Raw genomic sequence first — 13,172 nt, forward strand, 5'->3', positions numbered from 1 at the left:
AAATTACTCTATATCAGACCATCTTGTTACAGAGAATCCAGCCTAGAAATGTATGTTATTTAATTTTTCAATGATGTCGACATTCAACGAGTCCAAAAGCTTTGGACCCTGATCGAGACAAAACACATCTTCAGATTCATAAATTCAACTTATTAACTAAAGAATCTCTATGTTTGAGTTCTCATTCCTCTCATTAACGCTCTATAAATAAATCCAGTAGCAGTTGCAGCTTTTTTTTTTCCTTCATCACAGGATCCTCTCGGTGTCTTAAGCGTCATAAGTGCAAAAGCTTAGCCTCACTTTTACAGCGACCTCACGTGTTTGAAGTGTAAACGAGTCGCTTCAAAGACCAGCGTTTTTTTTGCTTCTCTACTCACTGTAGGAGCAGCCGTAGACCTCCACCCTCAGGCCCATCCACCCGCTGGGGTTCCAGTCGAGCGGGATGAAGCGCAGGAAGCGGGTCCTCAGCGAGTGCGACAGCTTGTTCTGGACCACGGCCTCGGAATTCACGTTCCCGTCGAACCTCTGCGGGGATGACATGACGATATTAGCACCATCAGTGGAATCTCAGATCAATTTCCAGAGCATCTTAAGAAGAAGGATCAGACGTAAAGTTTCGTGTGACGACTCGAACACTTTCTAAATCAATCCTCGAGTGTTATTCCAGCGATTTGACGCTTTGATAAGATGATAGAGGCTCTCGCTTTTCTTTCAGCGAGAACAAATCTTCTCAGGTTTTTTTTTGGTTTAAAGACAGAGGAACGCACTTGAAATATCTTTATTCCATAATTCAGATTTCTTCAGACGACTCACTTCGTCAAACTTCGTGTTTTCGCGAGTCTCACGACCTAAACTCCTCAGTTTATTGAAAAGATATTTTCAATTCAAGGCCATCTATAGTTGGTCTTTTTTTTTACTGATGTTTCAATATTAAAAGTTTTCTTTCATACCGAGGCCACACAGCAAAAAGTTTTACTGGTTATAACCAGTGATGTATTAGTGAAGCGTCATGAAACAGCGGATGAGGATTCACAATACAATGTCTTCATTTTTGAAAGGCCACTAGATGGCGCTCTCTACTTAATAATCCTTTAATGCTGAGCTGACAAATTTCATAGTGATCTGTCAAAGAGTTGGCAGATATTTATCCAATATATCCTTCAAAAACACAATCGTTACAACCAGATGGAAATCTAGAAGAAGAAAAAGACAATATTTTCCCTCCTTTAACAAACTTTGTCTTTAGCTAATAAACAGGTTGTCAGTTTTAAAGTCTCTGGAAAGCTGATCGTTAAATGCATGTAGAAGAATCTATAGAAAAAAATTAGATAAAAATAACGTGTGATTAAGGAGACTGCAAATATAAATTCTAGTAAGTCCAGTTAATAAGAAGGTAAGAGGTGCTCAGGACATGTTTGTGACTTTCTTAAAGTGAGAAGAAAAGTGAGGTGTCAAGAAACAGCGATGCTGTATCATGATACAGTGTCTTCATTTTTAAAGGCCACTAGATGGCACTCTTTGCTTTAAGATCTTTGACTCTGAACTACTACTTCAATAAAATCTGGCATCATTTGAAAACGTATGGTAACATCAATGTTATTTTTCTTTCTTTATATTTGTACTTTGTCAACCCTTGCAAGTTGTTCCTTTGTTTGCACTTTGTTCTTGTTTTTATGAAACTCATTTATTTTTCACGAAGCCTCATCCACCTATCCCTAATAATTACTCTCTAGATTATTTTTTTTTATATATATATATATTTAGAAATTAATTTTCTCAGGCGAATTTATTGACACATGAATATCAAATAAAAAAAAATAATAAAAAAGGTATTGAACTAGCATAGAAACTAGACCATAGAAACCAGCCCAGGAAGTGATATGTATTTTGTTTTTTTTTATGACGGTCAATTATTCATACTTTTTTTCTGCTCTACCTAACAGAATCCAATGCCTTCATTAAACCAAGGTGCAACAAAAAAAGGGGGTCCCTGTAACACGGTGACCCAGGTCTGGCATTAGCCTGCACCTCATATTGTAATGCTTACATAAATCCTAACCCTGCATAGCTCGATTTTTTTTCTTTGGCTTAGCACAGATTTTTCCTCCAGGTCTCTCCTGTGCATGACTTAACACTTTGTCTCTAAAATAAAAAAAAGTCACCCAAGCAAAACGGGTCCCGGGAAACTCTCACCTTCTTATAAACTGAAGCTATAACTCACCAGAATTACGCTTTATCTTTGCATCAGTCTCTTTAATCACAAGTGGTTTTATTTATTTTTATTCCTAACATTTTACTACATGGTACACGTAAACACATGTCCAGAAAAAGAATCCACTTTTCTGTGTCCATGAAACTGACAAACTGTTCATTAAACACTAAAATAAAGACAGTTTCTTAAAGGAAGCGATTTTTTTTTTCTTCTAGATTTCCATCTGGTTGTAACAATTGTGTAAGAGATGCCAACTTTATTTTTTTATGAAGCCATGTATTACATAAACACCTGCCACCTGCCTGACAGATCGCTATCACACCTGAACACAATCGGCAGCTCAGGATTGAAGTGTGTTGAAACCTTCCATCACCGCTGAAGCGTCATTCTTGCCTGACAGTCGGTACCTGCAGACACCCAGACATTTGTCTTGACAATAAACCCCCCACACACACACACACTTTTACCTTAGAGTCCTCAAATAACTGCCTCGACCCGGAACATCGTTTGCCATATTTTCTGTCACCTGGAGTTTCTTTTTTTGAACCTTGTTTGTCTGCTTCACTTCACTCTGCTCTGCTCTAGTTCCAGCGACACGTTGAAGTATCATATACTCTTTTTTTTTTTTAAATTGATGTATATTTATATACACACATATATAAATAGTAGGGTTGTCTTTGTTTATGCATGCTCCTGATGCTGACGTCAACACTGACGTCTTAAGAGGCTGTGAGTGGATTAGGGGCAACCAGATCGAGTTCAAGGGGGTTCAAGGGGAGCAGAACGCCCAAAGGAAAGTGGTGATACGTTATATTTGTTGAAATTGTACCGTACTAGCTGAAGTACATCGGGTTTTTGATATTTTACAAGATACAAAACCCCTCATGTTTGCGAGATTACCTTTGATCTATATACTTGCAATTTGTCATAGTTTGCACTTTGTTCTTTTGTTTGCATTTGATCTTATCTTATTTTTATTGAACTTGCTGTGCCTTCAAGAGGGTCTCCTGTGAACTGGAAACCCAATTTCCCGGATGAGATCCCCAGAGGGATTATTAAAGTCAATCTATCTATATTGAATTATAAATGCAAAGACCTTAAGGTTTAGTTTAAATACGCTATTGACTCCTTTAAAATGCTTGCATAGACTTAAAAAGGTGCTAAAAACATTAGTTCGATCGCATCAGATTCAGAAAAATATTACACAGATTCTTCCAAGAGCTTAAAGAAGGACAAAAACATTGGTGGACTTGAGATTTTTAAATCAATAAAGTTTTACCTTACCTTACCTTGATTAATAATTCAGCTACAAAACTATTATTTAGTTTAAAACCTTCCCTGAAAAGAAACAAATTAAATTCGCTTATTCACTTATAATAAGAGCTCCGGGACACAACGGCACATTCTTGTACGGAACTGGGATTGAACCCGCGACCTATATTTAACATTTTTGTAAATATATTTTGTAAATATGTTAGTGTATATATATAATATAGGGCAGATTTTTATTCTATTCTATTTAGATTTTTTTCATTTCATTTTTATTTCTGGGTGTTTTTATTTCTTGGATATTGCTGTTTAAACCGAATTTCCCCTCCCGGGACAAATAAAGGATTCTGATTCTGATTGACCTCTCAAGAAACATATTATTATTATTATTATTATTATTATTATATTATTCGTGCAGGCTTTGTCTTGATTCTCTGAGACTCCTGTGTGGTTCTCAGTGTTGTCTTGATCTTTTAAGTACATATTTTATGGGGTTTGTTTTTATGGTTTAAGCGCTTTGTGACCCTGGTCTGGAAAAGCGCTCTATAAATATATATTACTTACTTACTCTCAGAACCATGAGTCAACCACTCTACCATCTGAGCTATACATTGGAAAAATGTAGTTTATACGTGAGAATCATTTTATTTAGAGAGTATATTTATATATAAACCTTATGAAAAAGACTCTTTAGACGCAAAATATCCAGAACTCGTGTCCACCACGTTACTTTGAATTGCATCAGTGTTCGATCGGAAACTGAGAAGTCGATCTTTATCCAGGAAACATCCTCTTAAAATCATCCGAAAACTGTAAACTCTGTGACCGCACAACGAGACCTTGACAATGAAACAGGTTCAGATTCTTATCAGCCAACAGGAAAGATTCCAGTTCGGGGTATCGGCTCGAAAAAGAAAATGCCGGTTCAGATATTTATCTGGGCGAATCGATGAGTACTTGGGTGGTATTGATCAGTACCGTGCAGGCTAATGTAGTAGAAGATAAGAATCATGCGGTAAAGAAAGATGAGAGGTCTCCCTTCGAACAGTCGCAGGCAAAACTACAGACTCGTTCCTCGTGTTTTCTCTTGCAGAGCTTAACACAAAAACCCCTGAGTGCACTTGTGTGGTGTCATTTGTCTTTTTCATTTCCAGCCCTCCTCAACCTTCAGCCCTCGCGCCCAAACAAAGCCGGCGGATATAAAGCGTGAAACTGGGCGAGAGTGAGAGATGGAGACGGACCCGGAGACAAACAATCTGCCCCCGACTCACATGACTAATTACAAGCTCCTTCATGACTGATTTAAACCAGGTGACTTGTCCGATCAATACCCACTGGTTCTACACTATGGAAACACGAGGCGCGAATCTGCCGGAGGCTCTTCTTCCTGCAGAGCTCCGAACAACAAACGCTGACCAGCGCTCGTCTGGCCTTTAACGGCGTCGGGAAGATGAGAAAATCGTGTTATAATTGGATCAAGACTGACAATATATATGTCCTTATCAATGTGTTACAGGAAGCCCGGTCAATAGAAGTGAAGATAAGCAGTGCAAGACACATTGATGTGGAAGAAACGTGGTGTATATCACTGTCTTTTATTTAGTTTTATTTCCTTTACACGTCACATTTATACATCAATCAACGCGTTAATAAAACCAAACTTGAAAATAGCTGCCGGTACGCCCACTGCAGTCGCTATTTAAGCTTCCTGGTTCCAGTCCGTGGTGTCAGGTCATCCTTATTCCGATGTATTTAATCCCAGATACTTTGGAATTTTTTTGTTCCTTTTTTACTGCGGCACACTTGTAAGTAATTTTAATTATATAGCGCTTAGAAGCAGATCTATAGAGCAGAGAAGCAGATTCAGTGCACGAATGCTTCTACCCAGGTGCAAAACAAATAGACTCAGGGACTCATTCATCCCTCGGGCTATTAAATTGTACAATTTTGAGTTCGGGGGCAGGAGTGGAGTGAGAGTATCTGGATGTTCTGTTCTATGTTAGTCTTTGTATCCTTTGTCTTTGTTGTTTTTCTTTGACCTATGTTCTTGTTCTCCCTCTTTATGTTCTTCTTCTCATTTTATTTTTTATGTATTATTTTTTATTGTTTATGAAAAATTGCTGGCTATTGGTAAAAAACAATTTCCCGAAGGAGACCTCCTGAGGGATCAATAAAGTTTTACCTTACCTTACCTTTTCCAGACCAGGTTCACAAAGCGCTTAAACAATCAAAACCATATTCAATAAAGTATATACTCTAAAGGTCAAGATACAACTGAGAACACAACAAGAGTTCCAGAAAAATCAAGGAAAAGCCTGAATATTTTTTATTTTATTTGACTTTTTTTTTCTGTGTTCAACTCTACGTTTGCTCTTTTCTAATCGTTTGTTTCAGATTATTACCTCAGCCTTCTTTCGTGCGTTTCCCTTCTGGTTCATGACGCCTTTTTCCTTCTTGTTATCGTTATTTGTTTATGCTCTGTGGGTTTAAATTGTGGAGAATAAATTATTAAACATAATCTTGTGTGGTGGAGTCTCTCGGTATCCAGTCACTACACACACTTGTGCCTAGTTAGTTCCTTGTCATCTGAAAACGAATGTGATATTAAATCTGATTAATAAATATCTATATAGGATTAAAAGTAAAAATGCTCTTTTGTTTTTGATGTTTTAAAGTCACGTTGAATTGAGAGAAGCCTCACTATATGCAGGAATAACTAATAATTCCCTTGTGTTACAATAAAATATGTACAGAATTATTTACACGTTTTATCAGGTTGTTTAATTTAAAAAGAGAGAAATTAAAATATTATTTGTTGGGAAAGCATTTAACAAGGGCACAAATAAAATGCTTTAAATGCTGGGTGTGAGATCGTGAAAATGGTTCATTACTATTGTTGTTCTTAGTTCATTATGCATAATACAATATATATTATTGCAGACAAATTAGAGAATACATTTACATAGCAAACTGAAATATTCCAAAACCAACAAATTACTTCCCAATTAAAGTTGTAGAAATATAAGGCTTAATTTTTGTGAATAATTTCGTGGAAAATACATTTAAATAAAGATTTAATCCATTCATACACACCATTTATTATGAGGGGAAAAAAAACTAGTAAATGGGACAGAATAAAATCAGTACAAGAGAAATATCATTTATTATTCCCAGTAGTATTTAAATATTTCAAGACAGATGTCCCGACAGCGACCACATAATGGTCCCATTTGCTTCCCTCATTTTTCCAGCCCAATAACGGGATGGACGCCAATTGTTGAGTCAGTTACCGACTCTCAGACAAGAAGAAACACTAAAACATATGGTAAAAATATTGGGCGACGCAGGAGGGCTTAACTAATATCACTGACATTTATCCACCTCACACGAGTGATTAAGGGAAATAACCTACAAACAGCTTGTGCAAAACACATTTGGCAAAAGTGTTTATCACGGGTGGCGAGTAATGAGAGCGGAGCCGCCAAAATTCCACTCAAGGGAGAGCAAAGGACAATTGTGATTTATTTGTTAAATGGAGAAGAATCCACAAAAGGTCTTCGAGACCTTCTACTAAAATGACTCACAATGTATTCAAATTACTGAGAAATTAACTAAATCCTTTGGGTTTATTAGATTGAAACTAATGCTCAAATTAACCATTTAAATCCGAAAATAAATCCTAGAATTTATTAAAACTAAATGGATGACCATTTTTTAACCCTTTCGTTATCTAAGGACACATTTTTTCGGCCGGTGGGTCACATTGACCCTGGCTGATAACGCAATGGTTATGAAAAAATGTGTTTGTGGAAAACACAACGGTTAAAAAGCTGTTATAATTCATATATTTTTATACATTGTATGATTTATTTAAATGCTGCAGGTTGACCTGTAATTTAACGGTGACATTGTGTATTTGAAATACAGGTAGTGTAACCATTGCATGGATCCCTAAACGTAAAATAAATAAAAAATAATGCTATTAATAAAATAACTGCAAAAATAACCTTTTCTTCAAAGGAACGTTAACTTTCTGTTATGTCGTTCACGTTTTAGGCCCTAAAAAAATATATATATTTTTAAACCAGACCTTCTCATAGCACCAGAAAAAGGTAGGTAGGTAAAGAATATAATTACAAAAGAACATACAGTGTTAAACTTTATTTTGCTACTCTAAAAATAATTTACCCTCCAATACTATGTGGTCCCATATTTTTGGAACCACCATAGTTTTAATATTGATCCTGAAAGAAACTGGCAGCCCAGAGTTTTAAGGATCGGAGAAATGTGAGTTCTTCTACTTGAGCGGGTCAGAATCTGGCTGCAGAGTTTTGTATGAACTGCAGGCGAGACACATGCTTCTTGTTTAGACACCAAAATAAACAGTTAAAACGAGAAGAGACAAACGCATGGATGATACGCTCCAGTTCATGTTAACACCATGGTAATTAAATTAATTGTAAATTAATTAATTAATCGTTCTTGTCTCCAACTGTACTCGGAAATCAGTTTGATCAAATTCTCTTTTCAGCTGTTTTTCTGCACGTCTTTCAACATTTTTGTTGCGTCAGTGAATTTAGGCAGTTTAGTGGTTGTACTAGAAGTAAGTAAGTAAGTAATATTTATTTATATAGCGCTTTTCCAGACCAGGGTCACAAAGCGCTTAAACAATCAAAACAATACTCAAAAAAGTACATACTTTAAAGATCAAGATAATACTGAGAACAACACAGGAGTTCCAGAAAATCAAGGAAAAGCCTGAACAAATAGAAACGTCTTAAGATGTTTCTTAAAGGAGTAGAAGGTCAGAGTCTGAGAAAAGGGGGTCAAAGTTCTTTTTTTTTAACTGAAAACCTTTCCGAAAACACCCGCTCCACCTTTAATTCTAAACCCGTTGCAGCCAAAGCGCACAAGATTTAGCGTCGATGATATGAATGAATTCCAATCGCAGGCACTAACAAAGCAATAATGTCTGTTGCGAGTTCACCATTCTCACCTGGACAAAAGAAAAAAAAAAAAAGGTCCAGACTAACTGATGGACCTGCCAAACGGAGGCAAAGTGGCAATGAAAACACTTTATAGCCGGTGACCTTGCATGATGTAAGAAAAGCTGCACAAGGTCGCAGACGATAAGACACACGGAAAGGGGGGGTAGATCCGAGGAAGTGGACGGGAGGATCTCAGAGGGGCTTGTGAGTGACAGTGAATTTCTACCAGCATTCGATGGTCAGGTGGAAAAAAAAATCACGCAGACAGAAACGTGGGAGAGAAAAGCAGGTTGTGTCAGCGTCGGCCTTGAAAACAACGCATGCATATTTATGGCAACCCTTCTGAAGCTCTCTACAAAAGAAAAAAAAGTCTGGGGTATTGTTGCAGGAACCAGAACGACGGGTGACCTCCTCGTCACGAGGCCTCGGAAACATCGTTCTTGTTGTCTTTTGTCGCGGCGTACAAGAGAGGAACGCTTTCTAAACGCTTATTTATCGAAGCAACGAATGACTTTTTTTTTTTTTCTAAGAGCCTCGTGTTTTCCATTCTTCTCCCAATAGATAGGGATCTTATGACGCACAAGAGCGCCAGAGTTCTCCCGGCTGGGAGATGAGACGGACTCTGAAGGCGGAAGGGCCCCGAGGGCGAGAGAGGGAGCTTTTCCAGGGGACCGAGCGAACAGAGGTCGGCCCCTCGCTCCATCGTCAACAATCCTCACCCCCGCGGTCGGGTTCATTATTTCTATTTGTGCTACTGTCACTATGGAACAGCTTCACCCCCTTCATTCATTAAGTCTCTTTACTTTCTTTCCTCTCCGGTGATGAGGTCCCTCGCGTCCGTTTTCCACATGCGCTCATTTTAATAAATTCAGAGGGGAACAAATCTGACCGCGGGCGCAGAAATGAGGAGATGGTATGTTCAAAAATCGGTCGGTTAAGAAGCCGGAGGGAACAGTGGAATTGCCATTTCCTCCTGACCGGAGTTCTGACTGTAGATACCGTTGCCGAGGAGTTGGCCGGAAGAAGGATTCTATTTTTAAACTTTCAGCTCCAACTTTTTTTTTTTTTTTGGAGCATCTTTTTTTGATCCTTTTAACGCGAGACGGATGATGGAATAGTTGACAGCGACTCATTTGTTCTAACAACAAGATAAGATCAAAGAATCAATTCTTATCACAGAAAATATTGTTCCTTTGAACTCCAGGTTCTTCACAGGCCTCTTGGGAAATTACAAAATAATCAATTTGTGAAGCTCACAGTGGATAGTTTCTGTAGCCAAAGATCAACACGGTACCGTAACAACATGGTGTATTCTTTGGGCTTGTGTGGGTGTCGTTCTTCGGACAACCTTCATTTGTCCAATTTTGTAATTTTCGGCTAAATAATATGTATTGCAGAAGTTAAAGATATTTAGATTCAGAAATACTACAGTGCAAAAAGTTTCACCTACGGCCTCGCGGGCCATAATAAATAGTTTAAAATACTACGATGACAATGTATCGTCTACAATGTTTGTAGTAGGAGCCAAGGTCTCAAGCAGTCAAGCTTCCACATACCCATGATACTCTTTATTGTACTAAGATAAGGTCATTAAGCTAAATGTTGTTCTGTTTTTCAGTATTGATTTTTAAAATATCCATAAAATAAAAGCTTGTCGTTTTGACTCTTTGGAGCATTTGTCGCAGATTTTAATCGCAAAAGTCACACGTAAAAGAAGATTTAAAAAAATATCGAAATAAAACAAATGCTCAAGAGATTACATTGCATTTTGGTGTCAGGAGTATGACGTGTAGAGACGCTTAGATGTTGTGTTTCCATCGGCTTAACATTCAACAAGTAATGGTGGTAAAGGTTTTTTTTTTTTTTTGACCCTGGGCTTGACATCCTTCATAAAAACAGTGTCCCTTAGAAAATGTATTTTAACTTTTATTTCACTTTTATTTAACCAGGAGAGTCCAATTGGGATAAAAAAAAAAAAGAGGCAAAACTATTTTTTAAAAGAGTCAAGAGGCAGCAAAAGATACGCATACGAATCCAAATAAAATTCATGCATAAAATAAAGAACTTTTACAATTGAAAAAGTCTTAATCTGTAGTTCCAGTAAAACTGCTAGTTTCATCCGAAGTTATTCCAAAGTAAAGATAGACTTTTAGTGAGAGCAAAAGCCCTTTTTTCCCACATATTTGTTCCGTTAAACGGATCTTAAAATTTGAACACAAATATTAATGAATAAGTTAATGAATAATGAATAGTGCAGTTTACAAAGCATGGCCTTAAAAAATAAGTTTGTCAACGACACAGTCTCCAGGTTTGACAAAGAAGAACATCCAAATAGAGGTATTAATGCACAATCTCCACTTTCTACCTTGAAAAAGAGAAAGCCCAATATTTGTTTTACAAGATTGTCGTGATGGGGTTTGAACGTCAGGGAGTCATCAGGCAAAATACCAAGATATTTATACGTATGAACTACCTTTATGACATTTCCTTCAAGAGTGGACACCACAGGGAGAGAGCTTTGGAACGATCTTCTCTCTCTTTGCGCTTGATGGATCTACCGACTCCTTTAAGAAACATCTTAAGACGTTTCTATTTGTTCAGGCTTTTCCTTGATTTTCTGGAACTCCTGTTTTGTTCTCAGTATTATCTTGATCTTTAAAGTATATACTTTTTTGAGTATTGTTTTGATTGTTTAAGCGCTTTGTGACCCTGGTCTCGAAAAGTGCTGTATAAATAAATATTACTTACTTAGTGATCCTTCTTGTGGCTCAGTAGGTCATGAATTTCCGACCCATTAAGACACCAAATCCATCTTCTCTTTCGCAATAACCTAAATCAATTATCAACTCATGAAATTTGTGTTAATAATTTGATTGTCTTCTGTGTTTTTGACCCTAGTTTCTGCCTCAGTACTCAATGGGTGCAAGAACTTTTTTAGCAGTGAAGGTAATAAAATCAAAATATGCAGGCATTACATGAAATTGCGTTTATTCTCCGAGCTCAAAGAAATTTTAATCACTTTCAGCGGCAAAAGCGACAGCCCCCATAAATCAGAGTGTTGCTTAATGCAAAAGAAATGTCACTTGGGTCATTTTATTTCAAACAATTTTGTCTCTCGCCGACTTCTAATGTAAAGTTAATACTATTTTGAAGTATTTAATATTGACGACGCCCAGCCACCCCTATATATATATATATTCAATATTTACTGTGTTTATTTCCAAGTTCATGTCAGCAATACATCATCATTCATAGTCGATGTGTGTTGCCACAAATTTTCACTTCATGTTTTCCACAAAATGAAAGCCAAATTAACATATTTGAGCTGATTAAGAGCAAGTCGAGGAGTCGCGGGTTCAACGAGGTTATCGAGGGTCATCGCACGCGGCACTTTGAATGCAAAACAGATCAGGCGCGGAAAATGGTTTTCAGTCAAAAGGAAAATGTCAACTTCCACTGGTGAAATGTCGGCAGGTCACCCGTGTCGTCCGGGTGCGAGATATGAGACAAATATGAATAAATGTTGTCGATAAATACGGATCAATACAAAAGCAATATTGCAAAAGGTATTTTAGAAATATTGCCAACTATTAAAGGTTTTATCTCCTCGATACAAATGTAGAAACCTTGATTATATTATTTATTTTTGTTTTTATAGCATTCTTTGCTCAGTAACTATAGTAACAATAATTTTAATCAAAGTGTGCAACAAAATGTTTTTGAATTTCATAGACAATTCAAAAGTATTTCATAATTAAGATTGAAGATTCAAGGTTGTAAACTGCGTGTGTGCGTCCTCTTTCTTGCAGTTTGATTTTTATTCTTAAAACAAACATTCCTGTAATAACAATCCATTTTAAAGTGAGGGCTCAAGGTCACCGTTTATTTAATTTTTCAAAAACAGCAAAGCACAAAAACATGTTAAAACATCAAAAAATGACTTCAGAATAGAAAAAGGTGCATCAGTGAAAAGTGGATAAATTGGCAGAAAAGCGGATAAAATGATATCAGGTGCAAAAGGTGGACTTGAACAGATGAGTTTTGAAAGGATTAAACTAGTTTATAATTCCTTCTCTACTCTTGTAGTACCACAGAGTACTCCCGTGAGAGTTGAGCGTCAGTACTGTGCAGCTCCAATCAACCGATTGTTAACTTGAAAAGTTTACCACTTACCGAACATGTCCGGGAATACGAGGGGATTTTTTCAAAGCCTTTTAAACTTAAAAGTATACAATCCAATTTCTACCACACATGAAATATTGACACTGATTCACTGCCATCATTCAAATCAACCTCAAAAACCACCTCTTTCATCACCACTTTTTCCACTGTTTCCATTTTCTTTTCTACTTCTCCAGGTTGTTTTGTCCTGAGTATCTTGTACTGTATATATTTAATTTTCATTTTTTTGGTTTATGTAAAGCATCTGTGTACTAGGAAAATGGCTATAGAAAACTATTAGTATTAAAAAATATGGCATTAAAGGCACTTTCTCTGTCAATCCAGACATTTTCTAAGCGTTTGTAAATAAGTAAGTAAGTAATATTTATTTATATAGCGCTTTTCCAGACCAGGGTCACAAAGCTTTAACAATCAAAACAATACTCAAAAAAGTATATACTTTAAAGATCAAGATAATACTGAGAACAACACCGGAGTTCCAGAAAATCAAGGAAAAGCCTGAACAAATAGAAACGTCTTAA

General features: G+C 36.9%; 1 protein-coding gene across 2 annotated transcripts in view; it reads right to left on the reverse strand.

Annotated features, from left to right (window-relative positions):
* The window catches only part of cntnap5a (contactin associated protein family member 5a), a 246,610-nt gene that overhangs the window by 171,887 nt on the left and 61,551 nt on the right, over positions 1 to 13,172 (reverse strand). For both annotated transcript variants that reach the window (XM_087804487.1, XM_087804486.1), the window contains exon 4: positions 378 to 525. In XM_087804487.1, the coding sequence (XP_087660613.1) occupies positions 378 to 525 (148 nt within the window). The remainder of the gene's footprint in view (positions 1 to 377; positions 526 to 13,172) is intronic.

Source organism: Callionymus lyra, chromosome 12 (assembly GCF_982586985.1).
Source record: "Callionymus lyra chromosome 12, fCalLyr1.hap1.1, whole genome shotgun sequence".
NCBI lineage: Eukaryota > Metazoa > Chordata > Actinopteri > Syngnathiformes > Callionymidae > Callionymus > Callionymus lyra.